Source organism: Calliopsis andreniformis, chromosome 8 (genome assembly GCF_051401765.1).
Source record: "Calliopsis andreniformis isolate RMS-2024a chromosome 8, iyCalAndr_principal, whole genome shotgun sequence".
In the NCBI taxonomy this organism is placed as follows: domain Eukaryota; kingdom Metazoa; phylum Arthropoda; class Insecta; order Hymenoptera; family Andrenidae; genus Calliopsis; species Calliopsis andreniformis.
Window position 1 is genome coordinate 218,336 of NC_135069.1, and position 24,182 is coordinate 242,517.

Below are 24,182 nucleotides of genomic sequence, written 5' to 3' on the forward strand. Positions count from 1 at the left end.
CACCATGCGCTACACTGCGTTCCAGCAACAGGCTAGCAAATCGACAAGACAAGAAAAAGCATGAAAGCACACTTCGTGTACTATACTATACAATGCATACCTACATATACATATTTAATACGAAAGTGTTTTTAACCGTGTTCCCTCTGACACGATACTGTTCCAATGTTTTTACGTTACAGTATGCAAAAGAAAATTCAATTCTGTAATAATTTGTTAACGCTTATAGAAAGTGTTCATTTTTGGTTATACTGACTGACAATGAGATATATACACACACTATACGCTATACGCTATGTGCATATGTAACTTTTTATTTCTGAATTGAATGGAATACAATTCTTATCTGTAATCTGCAATTGATGAGAAAGAAGGAAAGTGGCATTTTCAGAAGAGAAGAAGGAAAAAGTACTAAACTGTAGCAGAATATGAGATACCATTTAAATATGTTTTGTTATGGTAATTCATATAGCGCTCTCGTCCAACGACCTCCTAGGGGTTTGACTCTCCCGGCCATGTCAGTATTCTACTCGGTCTGGCATTATTGTCCCAATACAGGTTCACCCCTATTTATCTGCAAAGAAAAGAAAATTTCTCATAGCTAAACAAGTATTACCGGGAGACAACTTGCTGGGGGTCTTCTACTTTATGGCTTAACGCGGCTGCCGCTCTGCTGCTGTTGCTTTACCTCCTGAGAAAATTTGTCTGATATCCGGTACGAGATTTAACATTCTCAATATTAACGTGAGAAACAATTTTATAAGGTATATTAATATATATATCATCGTATCTTTTTAGCGTTTATACATATACATGTGTGTTCCCACGTGTACTTGCGTGCACGCAATGTACATGCATATACTGAAATGTGTATTTTATCTTTGTTTCACCAAAAATATTTTTTCGTTAGTTAAAAGTTAAAAATGTTGATGAATTTAATCCTCTATTAAATATTTACGAATAATTGGTATCTTTAAAACACTATGAGGAGGGGTATTTCTTTCATCAAATGGAACGTATTTGATGGTGCTAAATTTCCAACATCGCAATACCTATACATAAAGTACATGTGCAAAAATAAAATGAAATTTTTAGTAAAAACAGCGACGATATCAAACAGTCACGCGATAAATAGTATTGTCTAGTAATTCCATAATTATATGCATGTAAGTACATCTACGTATATATGTATGCGATGGTTTTATTTTTATATTTCTAAATTTGTATTATATTATTTAAATAATATAATATGCATAAATTTTGTAAAAGTAGACGCGTCCACACATACATACATACATACATACAGTATGTACATGCATACACAGTATATGCATTGGGGAAGGGGATTGCAGCGGGAAGGGAAGGAAAGTGTAGAGACGGTAAGGAAAGGGAAGGAAAGAGTAGGACAAGGAAGGGATGGGAAGGGAAAGGAAGGGACGGCTGGATACGAGAAGGGCTGGGGTGGGGAAGAGGAAGGGAAGGTAAGAGGAGGAGAAGAGAGACCGGATCTTGATAGGAGAAAAAGGAAAAGTAAGGAAAGAAGGAGACACAGTAAAGAGGATGGAGTGATAGGGTAGAATGAGAAAGAAAGGAAAGAAAGAAAAGAAAAAAGGAATGAGAAACAATAGAAACGATATACATGGAGGTATATAACAACTATACATGAGACGCAATTGTGTGATTAGTAGTGTAATTTTAGAGAAGTTGTATGTTGTTAATTGATTTTCAATAGATAAGACATTCTTAACGCAGAAAAATCATTGTTAAGAAAACCGAAAAAGATCTGAAGGAACAGGTTTTTGCAAGTAAGTGTGCAAGCACTTTCTTTCCTTGTTACTCCTTCAGGTTCGAGGGACGCGGGTGCGTGCTCAACCAGACAGGCGGTTTACGGTTGAACTCAGGACCGTATCTTGTTGTCTGTACTTCGTTTTCATACCTTCAGCGTTGTCTCAGCAAAAGAAATTTCTTCAAAGAAAATGGAATAACTTGAAATTGTTAAGTGTTGCTTGTTTCACTCAAAAATACCGATAACTTCATGATTATGTTAATTTATTTTTTGAAATAGATTTCATTAAAAATCAATGTAGAAAGAATGCTATATGCATAAAATATTTGATTTCTTCTATGGCTTCCATTCGATTCGAGTTACCAAAATCACGTGAAAAACTTGATAACTTTTTACCACAAGTATTTACATATGTACATTATATGCATAGCGCATTCTCATCTTCTAATTTCTCATGTGCAATGACGTATAAAGGATAAAATACATATGTATTTGACATACAAATGATGTAAAAGATAATTTAGTGCTACATACCTATGTACGTTAACAAAACTAAGAATAATAAAAAATGCTCGTACTGTCTATGCATCGCATACAAGCAATGCTTATCTCGGACATTACATCCGCGTATACGTGCACATATACGTTTGTGGATTTATACAGATGTTTATTTGGATTTGTATAATTTGATGCTTGCCTTAATATATAATAGTAGAAATTTCAGAATGTCGTCATTTATAGACGTATATTTATATTGCATATGCGTATTATATATTTCACGATTTTAAAATGAGGAAAAATAATTTTGAGAATCTTATTAAACAAGTATACGTTTGTATTTAGATACGTACGTAAATAATATGAATTCTTGCTCTAAATGTTTGCAAATGAATTATAAGAACAGAAAGTACGTAGGGGAAAGGGAAGAAATCTAAATGAGGGAAAAGTAATGAGAAAGAAAATGAGTGGGAAGGAAAAGCGAGAAAAATGTAAAGAATTGACATAAGAAAAATGGCAGTTTGTAAAGTGAGGTGAGGATAGAGTGGGGGGCATAGATAAATAGCGACGAGCCTGACTAAGGCGGGGCTCGCATATACCGCGAAGAGAGGTAAGCGGTTGAATCGGATTGGATCGGAGCGAAAGCAGCAAGTAAGCGAGCAGGGAAACAGGTTTGGTTTTGTGGGGCTTGCACCGCTGCACCGCTCTTTCAGACAGACAGTCCAATTTATGCATTACGGCTATGTAGGCACTACACGATATCAAAACGCTGCGCCCGGGCTTATTCCTCATTTACCGTCATCACCGTTGCAATATTATCAGAACTTTGCGAGTGCCTACAAGACTAAATTCACTGCATCGCATCTTCTTTGGTCATACAACAAAGTGTTTATTTTTCTTCGCATTAGAACAAAGTGATTTATATAGTTAAATACGAAAGTGAAACGAAATACATAAATACAACACGTCGAAACGTTTTGACATTGGTGGAGTTTGTAAAATGAATTTTACATCATTTAGAGGATTGTGACTGTTTTGTGACGTATCTGGTGCTTCGTCTTTCATTTTATTCAAAATTAATCGTACGAAGATATCAAATTCCGTACAGGTATATCATTTTTATATTGCACTGGTATCATTTGTTTCCCTATTAAATGTGCAATGCCTATTTTCAACTTAATCAATCTCCTATGGTTCTTATACAATTTATGAGGTTATGGTTGCTTCACTCATCGTAGTGTCTGTAGATAACCTTTCTAGATTTTAACATTTTTCTTTTATTTATTTCTTCTTCTCTTCTTTTACTATCTATTTCTCGACAAACGGTATCAGCAGACTGTTTTGTACATATGATATAATGTTCACACATCTACATATATTCTTTGCTATGGGAATTATCATAACGATAGTGAACAATACCGATACACGATGGTGTTTCTTCTTGACGTTACGTACGTATTTATACCTGCGTCATTGTTACACCAGCAGAATTTCAAGTAACATATAACGGAAATAATTGTTTGTTATATCAAAAGTTGTTCCTCTATCGAAAGCGAGTGAGTGAAGAAGGTATAAAAAGTCAAAAGTCAACGAACGTTACCTTACGCGAGTTTTTCCATTCAAATAGTAAGTAGTTACATTCTGATGTTCGCTCAATCATATTATTATTTTAATGGATAATTTTACTATGCATTTTTACGGTTAAAAAGACTGTACGTGCATACGTATATACATCTGATATATGCATCTGCTCTGTGTGTTTGTACACGTACATACGCAAGTACATACACTGTGCGCGAGGTGAAAATATGTACGTTTTCCCAAGAAGATATTCCATAGAGTCGTAGATGCATTATTATTTAACGAAAATTAGGTGGAAAAGGTACAATTTCAAAATCTGGCGTACATAAATGATCGAAATTGATCAATGGAAATGTGTCGGTTTCGTGCGTTTTTTATACATGATTTAGTTGTGAAATTCGTTATTTTATACAAATGAATATTGCACGGTCAACTCGTTCTTCTCGGTTTTTTGTATTGGCCAATCAGAATTGGCGAATATGCCTTAAAAGAAAATGGCTAACTCGTGTCGCTGGGTTCGAGCGTATCTTTGCGCGTCGTTTTGTGAACCCCGTAGTCTGCAATCACGTTGACGTCTATCGCCATTTCCTCGCAGGAGGATTCTGTTCGTTCACTTTCTAAGGTAAATTAAGTTTTCTCGATCGCAGAATGTAGAAACTTTTTCATTGTTGTTTCCCTCTGATAACATGCTTCTAAACGCGAGTGAAAATCCATCGATTAAAAAGACAAGTGTGATGTTATCGCGAGTGCAAAAGTGCATCCCATTCTTGAAGAAATATGGATGCAGTTTCGTTGCCGGCCGGCAAGCTATACGCAAAAAATTTCAATCTTATCTCGACCGAAGCATAAGTCATGTTTTATTAAATACATTAAATATATTATTTCAAATCGCTTTATCGCGATAATTCAATTATTATACGTACTAACTTAATTCACGATATTATATTCTGCATTTTATATTTCAAACTGAAGAATCAAAAATATCAAATTAATTGTCATGAATTTGAGAATATTTCGATGAAGTATAAGAAAGTTATATTGTTCGTTATTCCTTTGTATTTGGTTTGATAGGTAATATTTAAAGGCGACGTGGCTTGTTCATTAACGCGGGAAATTGCATATTCCATACGTGTGTGCGTCGCCAGTGTTGAACGGTCAAGTTCGAGTTTCGATGGGAGTTGATTGCATTTCCTGTCTTTCGTTTACTCCATTTTTGCATCTGAATATAGGAAAAATTTCACGTTTTGTTTATTTTTGTACATACTCGTACGAATTTTCTTTGATAAGTGATGAGTTTAGTGAGCTGAATATTTGCATTGTGAACACTTTCAAAGCATAAAATTAGATTCGTATTTTTCTGCATTATTCACAAAAAAACTCTCTCGCTCTCGCTCTCGCTCTCTCTTTCTCTTTCTCTTTCTCTTTATCTTTCTCTTTCTCTCCCTTCCTCTTTTAGGTTAATTATTTTGTTTTTATATTACTTTATACATAAATTTCTATTTTAGTCATTATGAAATGTTAATTGTATATTTTTCATGAATGACATCTCAATGATACAGATTGAAACAAAAGATATACATTATCCTTATGCATTGTAACTTATAATGTACATTTAAATTACTACTTACAGCTATGGCAGAAGGGAATGGGGAAATAAAAATGGAAGAAAAACAGTCTAAAGAGGAAATGGAATATGTAGAAAGGACAGAAGATTTTGCAAAACTTATTCAGTATGGATTAGATGAAAAAGTAGCTGCAAAATTGGATGAAATCTACAAAACTGGAAAATTAGCTCATGTAGATTTGGATGAACGAGCATTAGATGCTTTAAAAGAATTTCCTGTAGATGGTGCATTAAATGTACTCACGCAATTTCTCGAATCAAATTTAGAGCATGTATCAAATAAATCGGCGTATCTTTGTGGAGTTATGAAAACCTATAGGCAAAAGAGTCGTGCAGGTCAGGGTACTGGTACGAGTACTACTCCTAAAGCACCGGATGAAGATAAAATAAAGGTAAGCGTGTATTTTGTAACTGACATTAAAAGACTTTGAAGTAACTACTGATAATGTTTTAGATGATTCTTGAACGCACTGGTTATCCTTTGGATGTAACAACAGGACAAAGAAAATATGGAGGGCCCCCTCCGAATTGGGAAGGTCCCACGCCAGGCACTGGTTGTGAGGTAAATAAGTAAAATGTTATTGTTCCTCCTTCAGCATTTACTTTGATCTATGTGTAAAATAAAATTACAAACAAAATCGATACGACTTTTTTATCTGGACATTATCGTTTCTGTTAAAGGTATTTTGTGGTAAAATCCCAAAAGATATGTACGAAGACGAATTAATTCCATTGTTTGAAAAATGTGGAAAGATTTGGGATTTAAGACTAATGATGGATCCAATGGCAGGTTGCAACAGAGGATATGCATTTATCACTTTCACTAACAGAGAAGCAGCACAGCAAGCTGTTAGAGAGGTATGTAGACATGTTTTATTTAATTTTTTTGTTTTTATTAACGCGTAGGTACCAATTTGTGAAGCGTACAAATTTTGTTATCCTACTTTACGATATCTTGCTATGGACAGATCGATTCCCTTCATTTTTGTTTATAAAATTCTTAGAAATGTTACAAAATTGTTATTGCTACCAAAATACACGTGGTCTTTCGAAATGTTTATGTATTATATATCGTGTAATTATTTTGCGTTTCTGTTTCTATATAATAATTTATAGTTTGTTTGAAGTTGTTACTTATTACGGCTATACTTGATTTGAAATAAGCGAGATTTCAATTATATATCAATGGGATAATAAGATCTTTTACCTCTAATATTTACTGTTTCATTGGGCAAACAGTTAAATCAACGATTTTCATGATTTTCAATTCTGCTCTTCTTTCGTCGTTTTTGTTTTGCATTAAACATTTCGAATGAATTTTTGTACATTCCCATGTGGCTTGTTCTATGTTGTTCATTACGTTTTCTTGCTTTCTCGGTAGTTTCAATTCAAATGTCTTGCTATTATTTCATTAATTATAATAAGAAGTAACTAAATTGAAGATTCAACGTTTTAGTTAGGAACAATCCACATATTTGTTTCATGCGTATATGTCCCTGACCATCGATTCGTATTTAAGTACATAATTATATCCAAAACATCCTTAATATTTAACAATGAGAAAACACTGAAAACAAAGATATGCAGAAATCTGTATGCATGCATATACACAAATATACACGCACACACATTTATAACGCGCGCATACATCACCCGTATGGATATGCGCGCGCGCTACCACACGCACACTGGCACATACACGGCACTTACAAACGTACGCGCGCGCGCACACACGCGCACACACACGCACACGCGCACACACACCCGTATACATGCACATACAATAGAAAGAGCACGCACGCATACACGCATACATATATACATTAATGACGTCCCTATGGATGAGTTTCTTTTCCAGCTCTCCTCTTTGCTCAGTGGGCAAAATTGGGAGTGGAGAACCTTCCTGAACAATGACGATGAAAAAAAGCTTTGTGGTCTAATTGGTTAGGGGTATATTTACCTAATTGGTTAACTTTGATTGGACAGTGACAATTTTTGTAACAAAATTGAAAAAAATTGGTAGGCTTAAAATTTGTTTACAGGAGCACATGATACGCGAACGCCGGTTTCCTATATTGTGAAGACTCGAGCGACAAAGCGCATGCCACTTTCTCGCTTTCATGGAACCACACCATGTTAATAATTTCGCCAAATTGCACATTTTGAAAAATTTTTCCTAAATTCTCCTGTTTCTCGTAATTACATAAAATACGAAATGTCTCATTGGAACAATATTAGGCATGTGTCTGTTTTCTTCATCCCACAGCTCGATAATCACGAAATAAAACCCGGCAAGAATCTGAAAGTAAACATTAGCGTTCCTAATCTACGACTTTTTGTGGGGAACATACCAAAGTCAAAAGGCAAAGAGGAGATCTTGGAGGAATTTGGTAAATTAACAGGTAAAGTGAATTCGAGGCGTGTGTACCTACCTATTTACCTATACCTACCTGTCTACCTGTATTGTTACTTAAGAGTGGTAGCCTTTAAGTAGTGGTTGTAGATGGTATGGAATTACGGAGCATCCAAGAAAAAAAAAGAACGAACGATCGCGCGTGTAATCGTGCGATCTGCGATAACCTATGACACCTTCAGTTCTGGTCAGTCTCCTTGCCTCTCGGTTTATTAGTGAACAGTAACACCTCTCTGGTCCAAGTCTTCTTTTCCTCGCATATTTAGGTTGAGTTATGAGTTATTTGCTTCCTACTTGTATTCACCGTGTAATCCTCTTATCTTTTTTGTCCTCCTCTTTTCATCTTCCATTGACTTTTTCCTCGCAGTATCTTTGCAATCATCGCCGCTGCTGATACTTGTTATAGTTATAACCAGAACCGTTCTCCATTACTCTCGTTTCATAATTCCATCGTAGTAACATCTTTATCGCTACTACTATTTTTATCTCTATCTCTAGCTTCTTGCGTCTCTGTAATCTCTTCACTCCGTTTTTCAGCCGAATTCATGGTTGATTTGCCGGCTTCCTTGCCAATTACTATACTTTTTTTACTTTCTTTCTTTCTTTCTTTCTTTCTTTCTTTCTTTCTTTCTTTTTTCTTTCTTCCATTTCATTTCTTTTTTCTTTTCTGCTATTCCGAATGTAGAAAGAAACGGTGTAACTGAAGAGAAAATGTGGAAGCAAAACAGTACGATTATTGTCCTCGTTAGAATTGCCGTCCTCGTTGTTGTGTCGTCATTATTGCCATCACAACACTACCATTTCACTACTATCGCAACAACCACCATCACTACCGTCATTACCATAACTACCATCACCACCATCGTCACCATCGTCACAATCACTATTGCAACCATTACTATCATTATTACCGTCGTTGTTGTTGCCCTTACTCTTGAGTATGAATAAGAGAACGATTTGATACGATTTAGTAAAAATAAAATAGCCCGATCACAGTCGGTCGCGTTGTCCCGCGTGGTTAGAAATTCTGCGACACGTTAACGTCACGATTCATGACTGGGCCTCGAGCATGGGGGTATGGGAGATTTGCGTGGACCGCTGGGGCGTTTAGCTCGCTAACAAACGGACAGGCACTCCCACCCATCCACCCACCTGTTCATTTCAACTGTACGCAGTGTTCCTGGTCTTGTCTCCACGAGAGGTTCACTTTCCAATAATCCTCGGTCAATTCTTGCTCTCAGCCCTATGTAAACCCTTTCCGTACAATATGTACAAATCTTCCTGAAGGTCGCTTCACGAATCCCACGTTCAGACAGCCAATAAGCAGGTGAAATTGTAAAAGGCAAGCTTAATTGGCACTCTCCTTCCACATTATTCTTACAGCTGAATGATTATGAGATTCGGAAAGGGAAAAAGATTGGTGTTACCGTATCTTATAACAATCACCGCTTGTTTGTGGGAAATATTCCAAAGAATCGAGACCGAGATGACTTGTTCGAAGAATTTACAAAGCACGCACGTAAGTTAACAATTGTCCTTAAATCAGCAAGCAGTAACCAAAAGGAAGTTCTATGGGAGAGATGTTGGGACAGAATTTTTATCTCTGAACGATCGATTAAGCTGTTTTTATCCCTTGATTTCGAGATGCTCAAAGGTGTCAGGTGGGTTAATTCTAGCCCTCTTGAGTAATTATCGACCCAGTAATTATCATTATCATTTCAAATTGCTATACCACGCCACATAAGAGATAAACCGGTCTACATGATCAATTGTGTCCCACGATCAAAGAAGTTTTATTGGAATGCCGTTCGAGACTCGACTGTGCCGCAAATATTTCAAATGATCGTTTCTTTCCTTCATTTAGTACTTCTCACGATACAATTTCATCATTAGTTCTTTCTTTAATTGTTCAGTTGTTTCAGTTTTCAGATATCGTTTTGAATGATACGCATACGTACCATGTGATTTTCTAATATATACTTTTCTCTCCTCTTTCTCCTTTTTTTCCGAAATCAACTATACTATATTTTTAGAAAAGTGAAGTCGTAGCTTCAATGTGAATATTGATTTTGGGACACAAAAAAAAAGAGAGAGAGAGAAATCGCGAACACGAAACGTGATGAACAGTAGGTGAAAGCATATAAAAATTATAAGGCGTGGTATTCTTTTTGCTCGATCAGGAAGTTCCATTAGTTTTACGAACACGTGTCATGTTCTCGGATTTATATTTGATTTGTATTGTTGCTGACCGATGCAAGGCCGATCGGGGTGTGATTGGAGCGAATGTGTATGATACTTCTCACATTTTCTGTGTGTGTTTGCATAGTATTCTTGCATGTAATGTTAAAGTCTGGACACAGAGAGGAAATAGGATAACGAGAGAACAAGAAAACAATAATTAAATCGAATGCTGATACTGGGATTCACGTAGTACGAGAGTGGTCCATTTAAAAGATGTAAAAGTTTTGGCAGAACAGTTATAAGGCATCTGAATCCGCTTTAACAGTGTATTACATTGTTATATATATATATATACATTCATTTAGAGCAGTCAGAAAGTGAGAGTTACTTATTCACGCATATGTAAATACGTATGTCACGTATGAGCCAGCTTTTAAACTGAGAGGAAGGAGAGGAGAACTTTGTTCGAAAGAACAGGGTATAGAGTGATAGCGATTATTTCAACAATGTTTAAGAGTGAAGTAATTGTTCCAATACTAGTAGAAATACTGCTTATCGTTAAAAACGAAAACGAATTGAACGCGGAAAGATGTCACACTTCGTTCAAGTATTAATATCGTTGGAAGGAAAGTTGAAGTGATTTTTTTATAGTGTCAGTCTTCGATGTATTCGTGATGTCGTCGCCATAAAGCATGTCAATTCTTATAGCATGGTAACTACTCTTTTCAGCGATAGATAGCATATGTACATTAATTTGTTGGTATTGTGAGCTGTCATAGTGGTACATATTAGAAATCGACAGACCATGCGTTATCGGTACGCGACAGAAGCTTGTATATTAAACTATTAACGAGTAACAGAATTCGAAGGTTTAATTAACTGCAGACTTATCGCGTGCGTTCTGTGATTGAATGTGGGCAAAGCTTTACGTTTTCTCCCATGATTATTCTTCTACATTTGTATTTGTTAGAGAGCTTTTTTTTGTATTCGTAATGACACATGGTAATGTCTTTTAATACCGTGTTCAATTAGTTCAACTGCCTTTTCTATTTACACTCTATATACGTACGTTTCAGTCCCGACGTCTGATATTCTAATTATGTTTCAACACTTTTATTTCACGTTTACAATATCTCCTAGCCGGATATTGTCTGCAATAAGTATACCTTAAATGCAAGTTATACACCTTAAAAAAAGGGGAGAGGGGGGGGGGGAGAGGGGGAGAGAGAGAGAGAGAGAGAGAGAGAGAGTGAGAGAGAGAGAGAGAGAGAGAGAGAGAGAGAGAGAGAGAGAGAGAGAGAGAGAGAGAGAGAGAGAGAGAGAGAGAGAGAGAGAGAGAGAGAGAGAGAGAGAGAGAGAGAGAGAGAGAGAGAGAGAGAGAGAGAGAGAGAGAGAGAGAGAGTGAGAGAGAGAGAGAGAGAGAGAGAGAGAGAGAGAGAGAGAGAGAGAGGAGAGAGAGAGAGAAGAGAGAGAGAGAGAGAGAGAGAGAGAGAGAGAAGAGAGAGAGAGAGAGGAGAGAGAGAGAGAGAGAGAGAGAGAGAGAGAGAGGGAGAGAGAGAGAGAGAGAGAGAGAGAGAGAGAGAGGAGAGATGAGAGAGAGAGAGAGAGAGATGAGAGAGAGAGAGAGAGGAGAGAGAAGAGAGAGAAAGGAAAAGATCTCTGCTTTGTACCGATGTACTTTACGAATATGTATGAACGTATATACATATATAAATACACGTACATATACTCCGTCTCACAGAGCTAAGTTACGATTATGGTAGTAGAGTACGTATGTATATTACAATCGGGCTTTGTTCAATTATCACATTTGGATATCGTAAACGTAATTTCCATGCAATATATGGAGGAATGTTATGCGTACCTATTGGAATAAACGTATGTCTGATTGTGTGCGTGTTTTATACGGTTTTGTTTCTTCTTTTCTTCCATTTCTTCTTTTCTTCGATCTTTTTCTGTGCGTGCTATATTGAAGATCCGATATGCGAAGATTCGATACTATAATGTTCATTTTCTATTACTTTATTTGATTAGTCGTTTATCGACTTATCTGTTCTGTAGATTTTGTCAAGAATTCACAATTCTTTCCTCGCGTAAGAAAGGTATTCGAAATAACACTTGTACGTAGTATATCTGATTGCGAGTTGATCAATTGTAGGTAGTAAATAGAGGGAATGAGTGAAAATCAATGTTTGAGAACCGAATTTTTGAGAATCATACGAGCCAGGAGCAGGAGAATTAGCAGCGAATAGAATTGAGTGAGGATACATATTATCGAATAGATAAGATATGTTGTAGATACTCGATAAATGTAGTAGAAAGTCAAAGACATTCATATATTTCAGCATCTTTGGATTCTTGGAACTTTCGGGTTCATTTTGTGTCTCGATATTAACAGGTTGGAACAATGCTATTTAAAAAAAAAAAATTCATGACAATTTTTCATGCAGAAACAATTACTTCTCTTCTTAATCGTATTGTCATTTAATTATCTTTTGTGAAACGAGATTCAGTAGCCCTTAGCGATCGGTTCAAGTTTTATGCGTAGATGTATATAATTCTGATACTTTTGATACTTTATACGAATCGTTGAATTAGCAATTTGAAAATAAATTTACATGTTCTTTTTTTTTTTATACATATATATATATATATATATACATATATACATGTATACATGTATATATATGTATATATATAATCCTTTTTCATTTTGTTTGTTTGTCGTCCGGTTTTTCTTTGGTTTTTCATAAATACCATTAATGTCTATAGCATAGTCAATATCGTTTTACAATTATATTACATGTTGAAGAAGATGTGTGAAATTCAATTTATATAAAAGAAATGGAGTAAGGAATAGCTTTTCCATGCATAATTGATGGTAATTAATAATACGGCATAATACGATTACTTAGGCTCATTCTTTATACCTTCGCATCCACAATTTGTTTTCCTTCTTTTTGTTTTCTTTAGCCATAGATATGTATATATCCTCATTATTTTCGCTGAATTTTCTGATCAATTTTATTGATCTGTTCTGTATAATTTTTTCATCGTACAGCGGGCCTGACCGAGGTGATAATCTACAGTTCACCGGATGATAAGAAGAAAAATAGGGGTTTTTGCTTCTTAGAGTATGAATCTCACAAAGCAGCTTCCTTAGCGAAACGAAGACTAAGTACAGGTCGTATCAAGGTGTGGGGATGCGATATTATAGTAGATTGGGCAGATCCTCAAGAGGAGCCTGATGAACAAACTATGTCGAAAGTAAATGATGTGTTATTATTTTTTTAACAAATGAAAAAAAGAGAAAGAGAAAAAAGAAATGAGAGGAATTTGTTTGATGACATTCAGGAAATAATCTGTTCATTTAAATTGTATTTAATTTTAGGTACGCGTGTTGTACGTAAAGAATTTGACCCAAGATTGTTCCGAAGAAAAGCTAAAAGAGTGCTTCGAACAATATGGTAATATAGAAAGAGTAAAAAAGATCAAGGATTATGCTTTTGTACATTTTGAAGAACGAGACAACGCCGTGAAGGTAGGAAATAACAGCAACATGTGTTCATTGATAATTCATTAGCCTATTAATGTTTATATCGTAGGTTGTTTGCGCAAACGAATGAAATTTATTATTGCGTTGTTATAGGCGATGAATGAATTAAATGGTAAAGAAATTGGAGGTTCTCACATAGAAGTATCTCTTGCGAAACCACCTTCTGATAAAAAGAAAAAAGAGGAAATGCTTCGTGCTAGGGAGCGAAGGATGATGCAAATGTTACAAGGTCGAAGCGGGTGAGTTATTTAATTGTTCTAGGAACTCCAATTTCTGTCTTTCATTTTCGTTCTAATTTTGTTCACAACGATATTTTTGTTGATACAGAGGTTCCCCGTCGCATCCAAGCATGATGGGAGGGCCAATGCCAGTTCGTGGACCTGGCCAAGGCCCTAGAGGTACCGGTGCAGGTATGCGAGGACAAATGGGACGCGGTGATTATGGTAAGTACCGATTCATTTTCATCTTTCTCGCGATTCATTTGCTAGCATTCTATATGTATGGACATCATGAATATAGATATAGATATAGATATGTTTATAGGACATAGATATAGATATAGACATATATAGATAAATAAATGCGCGTGCCGCGAGCGCGTTCGAACATACACATATGCAAATGTTCGCAACACAAATTCTTACATTAAGATATTAAATAATATTAAATAAATCACTACATATAACATGTATATGTACGTACATGCTCATCGTAGTATTTTTCCTGACTAAACAAGTAACAATCTATTTACATTCTTCTGCGCATTTGCTTTTCAGGCTTAGACCATCACTTGTGAATGTTCACATTGATAAATCAGTAAGCTTAATATTTATCTTCATCAAGAAAATCGTTCATTAGGATATTTCATGTATTAATAATAGTATATTAATAATAGGGCAAATTATGCGTGCGTAAAATATTTCAATCGTACCGTGCTGCTATTTATCTACTAATTGAAAAAATTAACTGATGAACTTATCGTTAGGTATAAAGAATTAATGTTTTATTTTTCAGAGTTTAGTAAACATAAATCATTGTTAGATCATATAATGATAATGATACTGATAATGATAATGATAATGATAATGATAATGATAATGATAATGATAATGATAATGATAATGATAATGATAATGATATGGTAACGTTAAGTGAAACGAATATCCCGCATGCTTTTGGGAATTTTTCACTATCTCACTACATATCGACTCTCTTTAAGAAAAGAAGCATATTTCATTTGTCTTACGGGAAAAAAACATCTATGTTCGAAGCGAATAAAAATATTATGTTTCGTTTTCTTTCGCAAAGAAAAGTTCTTATAATGTGCTATGAAAGAAAGCATGATATGTACCATCAAATGTCGAAATATGATTTTTTTTCGTGGCAAAACAGTGAAATAGATTACTTCTCGTAGCAAAGCCGAAACGTGCTACTATTCCTAAGAAGAAATGAATAAGACAAATGAGACGTGCTACTTTCCTTAACGTACGTCATTATCATCTTACTATATGTGATTTTGAGCATAGATGTATCTAAGAAAGAAATGACGTTTATATTATACGAGATAATAGATTACATGAGTACGTAACGTGCAATAAATTCTTTAACTGTACTGAAAGGTTGTAGTGAGGTAGTGTACAAATAATGGAATATTTCTTTTCATTGAATCAAGTGTTCAGTATTCATAGATTGTTTTTATTAGTTGTTTATTTTGTTGATAAGATTTGGCTGAATCTATTTTATTTCTTATATCTACGATTTGTCACACTTATCGATGAAATTTTTTCCTCGGTGTATTTACTTTCTTCCGTGATAATTTGATAAATTCGTTGGTTAAAAATAGTAACAGACATTTTTTATGCATTTTCATACATATGTACATTTCTACATATGTATGTTACTATAGTTATCATCGTTCTACTAGTAAGAGCACCTTGTTGCCTTACCACTACCACTTCCTGTGACACCTGTACTCTGTACTCTTTCATATATGTATATGTATTGTGTCAAATTAAATACATACATACATATATTCATATTACAGTTTTTGTATGTATTTTATGAGAAAATAATTGCATGCGTATTGTTTGTTTTGTGTTTATATAATATGGTGCTCTAGTGAGACTTATTTTATGGCAATGACCAGTTACGTGCATTGCCCATCAATTGTATCTTTTGTTCTTCTTTCCTTCTTTTTTTCGTTATATCGTTTGTCTTGTTTCATTTTATGTAACTGTATTTATTTTGTTGATTTCCTTTTTGTATGCATCATAAATTCAAAAAATTTGTTTACAGCGCTCATGGAACTAGGTAAGATGCAAATAATGAATGATTGAGTGGAACGTAGCGGAGAATACTACATATTTGTAGATTTGTTTATTTTTCCCTTTTTGATTTATGCTCAAGGTTGAAAGCATACGCTATTGGATCATCGAAAATTGCAGTATTATATACATATGTGTCATTCCTATAGTTTTTATCAAATGGGAAAAATTGACAAGAAAGCGAATAACATGCAGATTTTCTATGATCCGTGTTAGACGTGTACAATCTTATCAGGATACGTGATGGTGGTAGGGTAATTATCGTAATTTTTTTTTCTCTTTGCAGTCTCGCGTTGAAATGGAAAAGATATGTAATTTTCTTTTTCTTTTGTTTTGTTTTGTTTTGTTTTGTTTTTTGTTTCTTAATAATTTGACCGATCATCGCATCATACAATCATATCGATATAACTTTCTGAATAACAGTTACGACACAATTCCGATGTACGTTCTTTTCCTTTTGTTTTTTTCTCTTTTTCTTCACTCAAACACTATTATTGGAGTTTTAAAACTATCTTTTCCCGGCATGCCTTTTCTTACATGAAACACAAGTATTAGTTTTGAATAAGTTGACAATTGGATATATCGTGGCTAAATTTGGGTCTATTTGTAATGTGTGTTTTTATAGATTATGATTACGACTATTACGGTTATGGGGATTATCGAGGTGGCTACAGTGATCCATATTACGATGACTATTATCGATACGAAGATTACTATTTCGATTACGCGCCGCCTCCGCCACCTGCCAGAGGGAGAGGCAGGCAGCCTCAACCGGTGGGTCGCCTTTTTTAATCGTTCTAAAGTCGTTTCTGTTCTTTCAATCAGTATTATTTTTAATGATTACGATTCGTGTACACATGTGTGTGTGTCTGCGATACGTATATATATATATATATGTATATAGGTATATATGTGTGTGGTACTCATACATATGTATATATATGTATACAGATATACACACATCAGCGGTAGTTTGATTGTGGCACAGTGTTCGTGGATATTCCCAAATACATTACATGATCCAGTTTATACTCTCCAAACAACCTGCTCACTTTATTATTTAATATGAATGCTTAATACCTTGTTGCTAATTGCTGGTGTAAGTATACGTACCAGGTATACATGTGTATATAAATCAAAAACGTGTGTCCGTGTAAACGTTTACTGTCTCTCATCAACATAATTCTTTCTATTTATAATGTGTGTGCTCTCCTTTCACTGGCCCGTTTATCCACCCTCCACGTATATATGACGAGTGTATGCTTTTTCTATCATACGTGTCCTATACGCACGCACGCACACGCGCGCGCACGTACGCGTGTCCATTACGCGTGCATGTGCGTTTGGTTACGTACTGAACTGTTACTACCAAAACATAAACACTAATATTTTTTAATACTAATACTAATCTCAGGTAAATCAGAATATAATAGAATAGGAAGAAAAAGATATGAAATGCGTGAAGGGGGGTCAATTACGTTGCAGCTTGTAACGTGTTTATGACTTTTTTTCTCATCACAATATTTTTTCGTCACTGTTATAGTTGAAACTAGCATGATAGAAGATATACATACATGTATGAGTGAACTTTTTGCCTTATCACGCATTCAAGGAAGTGAGAATAAACGAATGAATGAATGTGCAGAAGATACGTATAAAAGGGTTTGGATGGACGGTGGGAGAAGGAAAACGTGTACTTTTCTGTGCGTGCGTGCGTGCGTGCGTGCGTGCGTGCGTGCGTGCGTGCGTGCGTGCGTGCGTGCGTGCGTGCGTACGTGCGTACGTACGTATTAGCTGCATACATGTAGAAAATTGAGAGAGTGAAGAAAAGAAAGAAAGAGAGAGGACTTGTATGGAACGTGCGCGCGTTCTATATTTGGATCCGTTTACAGATCCTTAATCAAGTACGCCTAGTATTTAATATCCCCGCTTTCACTAACATAATCCTGTAATCCGAACACACTGCCACTTTCAAATTGCTTGCTAATCATATCTGAGCCATAGTAGACCCATTCTAAATTTTTCAACGAAAGTACAGCCGGGAAAAGCTATAAGAGAAAGGAAAGTAACAGAGCAACGGAAGGAAACAAAGAAAGAAAAGAAGAAAGCAATACCTTTCCCTGGTAATAAGAGACCATCAAAAGGCTGAAAGCCGCGATCTCTCACATTTTGATATTCTTCCTTCGTAAGAAAAGAGGAATGGAAGAGGGATGGATGGAAGAAGGAAAGGAAAGGAGGAAGGAAGGGAGGAGAGAAAGGAGGGAAAGAAGGAAGGAAGGAAGGAAGGAAGGAAGGAAGGAAGGAAGGAAGGAAGGAGGAAGTACAAGGTTATTTGTATACGAATGTACAGTGTCATAGGTTCTCCTGATATTTGCACTAAACTGTCAGTAATATTTGAAAACGTTACGGCTACAATTAGATAGAATAGTAGGAAAGCTCGTGTCGTGCATTTTACGTATATGTGACTGTATGTATATACACACGCGTGCATAAGTACATCGTACATAAGTCAATGGTCGTTAAGTTGGTAACGTTTTTGTATAGATGTTCGACGTTTATTTTCTCTTTCTATAAAGAGCGACGTGCGTCTCGTGGCTCGGATATGATGCACTTAGTAGATATTTACATATACATTTTTATGACAAGTTGCAGGGTTATCCAAAAATTGTAAGAGAACATTGGGCACCCTGTGAACATCGTTACAACTATGCCATTACTACATTTATTCAACAAATTGCTTGATTCACTGATAGACTAATTAGGCCGATTTTCTGATTTCTCAATTGGTTCGTTGACAATTAAAAGCATCGACGAATGTAGAGATAAATTGATCGATTGATTGCGATCAACTTTTTCTCTTGACAGTTCTCTATTGTCATAACATGCAAATTCGATTGTACATTTGTCTCAGCATTATAGTTTTAGTATCGTAATACTATTTACATTCTTCGATTGAGTCCTTCGAGTGAGGCGTATAGTGTCTTCTAATAAAATATTTCTCGCCTGTGTTATCTGTTAGTTGATCGTTTAAACCTTGACATAGGAACGATGAATCGCTGATTGTTCGTATTTATTGAATATATTTCTGCGCATGCTGTATGATGCGTAATTATTGGGATATCATATGCATTCGGTTTAATCGTTGTGTTCGTTCTATACGTTTGTTTCGGAAAATGATTTCTATGCTATAGATAAATTGATGTATTTATTATGTGTATATTCGATGGTTTATCTTATAAGCCTTCTCTATTTCGTCACCATCTTGATGAAAATTGTTGTGAAAGTCAAGTAAATTGGTATACTTCTTGAAAAACGGCAGATATGAACGTTGAAAATGAACTGTGCAAACGAACTTTATCTACTGTTTCACTGTAGGTGTATTATGAAGTTCAAGGAATCCTCGTATGCATTTAATTTGTAATATAGATTCAGTGTATCGCGTTTTACTTGAACAGGAGGAAAAGTTTTTCGCAAATCGTGCAACACGATTACAAGGATGTACATGTTACGTTTTAGATAGATTTCTCGCTAAAAAAGAAAGAAAAGTGAGAAATGGAATCAGGTTATTGCGTTGCTCTTGTATATATTGAAATGTTTATTCATGTGATTTTTCGTGTATGAAACAGAAAGGGAGAATCGATTAAAAGAAAAGTTACGACCTATTAGCCCGCTGTGTTTCAGTAATCGGTAGCATCGATAATAAAGTTTGATGGCTGTTGCTTGCTTCGATGTATACGAACACTGCTTACGCTTAAACTACCTTGCTGTAATGTTGTGCCGCTTTATTTAAACCTTGACTTGTTGAATTTTGTTCTAGCTGACAGTGCAGTAGGTTGTGTCGCTTAAAGTTTCCTCGCCAACCCAAAACAGTTCGCTTTTCGCTTTACCACATTGGATAACTCTGCTAATACTACTACTGCTGTCTGTAAAAAACATGTGGTTAGTAAGATTTGGTTTTAGGATATCCCTCCAATTGCATCGTTTTTATTTTTATTTATTTTTACATACATATGCTCGCGCATGTGCTTATACACGTGCACATGTAAGCGCATACATAAATATCTGTCTTGTATTCTGTTCACCTTCTATTCCTCCGTGTCCTTGTTTTCTTCTTCCACGTAACGCATACTCTGTCTTTGCCTATCTCTTTCCCTTGTGAAATAAATCAGTGAACATATGTACATATTACATATACGTACCTGTATTATATGATTCGTACATACAGTATACATATATTACGTCGCTTACACAAATTCGCTGGTACGAATTTCTAAGTCATTATTTACGTGTATAGTTATTCACTTGTACGTGTACGTGTTTGTGTACATAATACATATATGAATATATTTAATGGGTATAAAGTGTATGTATAGCAGTAGAATTAACGCCGATGAATAAAGATCTAACCTGGGTAAACGAGTCAAACAAGTTGACATGTTGTAATGTCCGTGCAGGTTTTGGACATTACGAGTATTCAATAGAAAAAGGTGATAAGAAAGGTGATATCGTGTCTATACGAAGTGACAGAGAAAAAGGAGAAGAGAGGAGAGGAGAGGAGAGGAGAGGAGAGGAGGGGAGAGGAGAGGAAGGGCAAGAAAGCGAGTGAATGTATGCGCGTGTGCATGTGCGAGTGAATGAGTGAACGAAAGAGAAGGAAGGGTAGGAATATAATAGGAAGAAGGGGAATGTAAGAAGGAAGAAAGGGTAGGAATGAAGGAGAAGTTGAAAGGTAAAGGTGCGCGATTAAGAGCGCGTGAATGAACGCGTAAAAGCGTAATGAAATATACGAGGTAACAATTGGGTGTGTGTTATTTGGTCAGGCTGGACGTGGTCGTGGAGTAGTGCCGCGTGGCCGAGTCGGTGGCCCGCAAGTCCGTGGGCCAGTCAGGGGGGGACGCAACCCCGCAACTTCAGGGGCTCGTGGGGTCCAGCGGCTGTCCGTTCGTGGGGGGGTCCGCGCCAAGGGAAGTTTACCAGGTGAGGATGGTCTGTATCTCCACAATAAATCAATCATTTATTTATACTATTATTTAGTTGCCACTCTCTTTTTATTACGTATGTAATAAGTATGAAAGCCAGCTTCTTTTCTCACATGCTTTCTCTTTTCATTTTCCAATTTTTGCTATTTTATTTATTTATTTATTTCTTCGTTTCTATCTTTCCTTCATTCTTTCATTCCTTCATTCCTCCATTCCTTCTTTTTCCCTCTCTTTCTTTCTCTCTTTATTTCTTTTTTCATTTCTTTATTCATATATCTCTTTATCCTCTGCTTCCTTCTAGTTTATGTAATTCCATAAATGGCCACATGTCGTTGAACATGCGTGCAGTCGATTTCATTATTGGTGGATCCCTCTCTCATTTCATATCTCCTTTCAATTCATATGCTTGCTCGAAGAAGGCAACATTACTTTCATCGATCCTCTTGTTTTTTACTTAATGGTAATCAGAATCAAATCGTACCGTTCAATATTTTCTTTCTTACGAAAACCCGTTGTTTGTTCATTTAGTTTTACATCATTGTAATGGGTCGTTCGTTTTATCTTTTAGACATGAGAAATTACTCTATATTATGTGATACCGCTTTTGCGGGCAAAACGAGTACCTATATTGCGTCAAATTATAGTACACGAAATATATAAGGTTTCAATTGAATTTGTATAATATATATATTCATTAATTATAGTATGCTTCCCTGTTTGCAACGAGTGCGTTTTCGAAAGAGAAAGGAGTATTTCTTCCCTGATCGATACTATCCAATCCTTGTATCCTGACGATCCTTGGTTCTTAGATTATAGCGTGAGGCACGCAGCGTTCACCCTTGATAAAATATCGGCTCAATATCAGTACATTTGCTTCGACCATGATGTTTTTGAGGTGTGTGTTCTTTTTCGATAAACTCATGACTCCGATTTACTCATTGAACTTATGATATAAATCTATGATGGCCAGTGCATGCTTGGTACCATGCAACGTTGGTTAGAGGGAAGATTTTCGATGCAAAAAGGGTGACCCGCAACTGGGTGTGCAACTGTTGTAATCATAAATGCAATCGCGAAGGTGACGATGGTTTTTTTGGTTTGTTTGTATAGCAGGTAAACGAAAATTTGACGGGGGTCACCAGAACCAGGGGGAATCTAAGCGTCGCTTCCAGAGCAACTGGGGAAACCAACCCCTCGCCCAACAACCACTGGGCAATGCGTACGGATTGGCGAGTGTGAATGGTGGTAGTGGTGGTGGTGGCGGTGACATGGGATTTGGCGGTAGAACCGCCACACTCAGCGGTGTTTCCAGCGACGATCACGAGTGGTATCAAGATTCCTACCAGTCGTGGAGCTAACTTCTGCAAGTCTGTGAGTGAATACGCACGCACGCACGCAAGCACGCACGCACGTACCAACGACCGAAGGGGACGGAGAGAAAAATGGTTTGAGCAAACGCGTACCACGGACGAACCGAAAACACGGGAATCGTTTCTGCAGAGCGCAGGAGACAAAGGAAAGTAAAGCATATACGAGAAATTGAGGGGTTTAGGGGGATGGGGGGGGGGGGGGGGGGGGGGGGTACTAATACTATTGAAAGAAGGAATAATACACGGTGAACAAGGGATCGTTGGGAGGGTAGAAAGTGAACCGCTGATACCGATATTTAATTGATCAATTTGATAATTGTAAATGTTCTCTCGTACCTATACGTGTATGTTTAATGAAAAAAAAACACTTAAAGAACGCGCAAGGTGTCGTGCTTGGCGCCACCACCATCGCTCGCTGTTGTGATTACGTACACAGTGATGTGCCACTGGGACTAATTATTACATCGGAGTGACCACCCAACAATCCACCCCGTACTACTATTATTATTATTATTATTATTATTATTGTATATTATGTATATTATATATATATATATATTTAATATATATATATAGTATATATAGTGTATACGATACGATAATACTAATCTAAGTACCGCTACTGCATTGTCGCATTGTTTACTGCCAAGTGATATGAAGATCATTGATGTTGACGTTGGGATTGTGATGGCTCGTATTAATTAAGAGAATTGCTGGAAGCTTGTGGTTTATTATGCGTCTATTCAATTTTTGAGTCTATATGAAAGAGAAGAGTGTGTTTTCGCGATGTCGAAGAAAGGAATACGCGGCGCATGAAAGAAAAGGCGAGAATATGAGGGTGAATGAATGAATCGCTATGTATGGAGAGAAAATGATAGACATGTTAGTAGTACTAATGTAGGTTTGCGGAAAAGTTCGAGGGCGCAAATGAAATAGATGGAGATTTAGTGATAAACTTAGATCGAGCTTTCTGCGAGAATTTAGAGCAAATATGACTGTGGTGTGAGTGTGCATCAGCGTGTGTGCGCGTGTGTATATGTGTGTGTGTGGATTTGGTTGCGAATTGTGTCCGGTTGCATATTTGTTGTATGTCTGTGTGTGTGTGTTGTCGTGTGTGTGCGCGCGCGCACGTGTAAGGCTATCGCATATGTGCGCATGTGTATCGTGTATGCGTGGAGCGCGCTAAGCGCCGCTAGACCTCCTATCGTTGGTCTATAATGTGTACAGTCAGTGAAACTATTATTATTATTAAGGGTCAGACAGGTACGACGAACACGGAAAATGAAACGTTGTAAATCAACGGTTCTACGATTATGTCTCGTAATTTGTCCGGTTATGGTAATTGTAAAAAAGGCAGTAGTTGAATCTATAAAACGGAGTGACGAGAAAGTGGGGGGAAAAATGGGAAAAAGTATCAGTCGGAAAGAACTTGATCCGTATAGAAGATTTTCCGAAGATCTAGTGAGGAAAAATTAGTCTAAATTATTGGGGTATTTATTATTTATTATTTCCCCCTTTTTTGTTTTGTTTTGTTTCGTCTCGTTTCGTTTCGTTCTTGTAGTTAAAGAGTGAGAGAGGAGAACCGTTGAATACAAACGGACATACAAGACGATTAGAAAAAAATATATCTTTTACGTTTCGTTTTTATTTTTATCTCAAATTTTACTGTCAAAATTTTCAAGTCGCATTCTTCGTGCGGTTATTTTCACCGCATACGCGACCACTTTGTTTGTTCTACTTTTAAAAACGACTGACTACCGAAGTTGATAATGATAGTTACGGATTGATTTAGGATGCGTAAAGCTTAGGCAACGTTTACAAATGCATGAACACATACAGCACACATTTTGAGTGTTGACTCGTTGTTATT

General features: G+C 36.3%; 1 protein-coding gene across 11 annotated transcripts; it reads left to right on the forward strand.

The window, feature by feature from the left end:
• The first annotated feature begins 2,880 nt into the window (after positions 1-2,880).
• On the forward strand, positions 2,881-22,474 carry Syp (synaptotagmin binding cytoplasmic RNA interacting protein). Of its 11 annotated transcripts, none has more exons than XM_076383002.1 (12): positions 2,881-3,392; positions 5,496-5,881; positions 5,944-6,051; positions 6,171-6,347; positions 7,756-7,891; positions 13,145-13,350; positions 13,475-13,624; positions 13,733-13,878; positions 13,967-14,082; positions 16,589-16,737; positions 20,784-20,949; positions 22,053-22,474. In XM_076383002.1, the coding sequence occupies exons 2-12, from the start codon at positions 5,498-5,500 to the stop codon at positions 22,298-22,300; spliced, it is 1,986 nt and encodes a 661-aa protein (XP_076239117.1). In that variant the 5' UTR covers positions 2,881-3,392; positions 5,496-5,497; the 3' UTR covers positions 22,301-22,474. The 11 variants fall into 11 exon arrangements, 9 of the variants coding, with proteins under 9 accessions (XP_076239117.1, XP_076239116.1, XP_076239119.1 ...); XR_013002399.1 differs by lacking the exons at positions 2,881-3,392; positions 20,784-20,949; positions 22,053-22,474 and adding exons at positions 4,376-4,487; positions 19,781-19,902; positions 20,418-20,506; XM_076383001.1 differs by lacking the exon at positions 2,881-3,392 and adding an exon at positions 4,376-4,487.
• Positions 22,475-24,182: the final 1,708 nt, after the last annotated feature.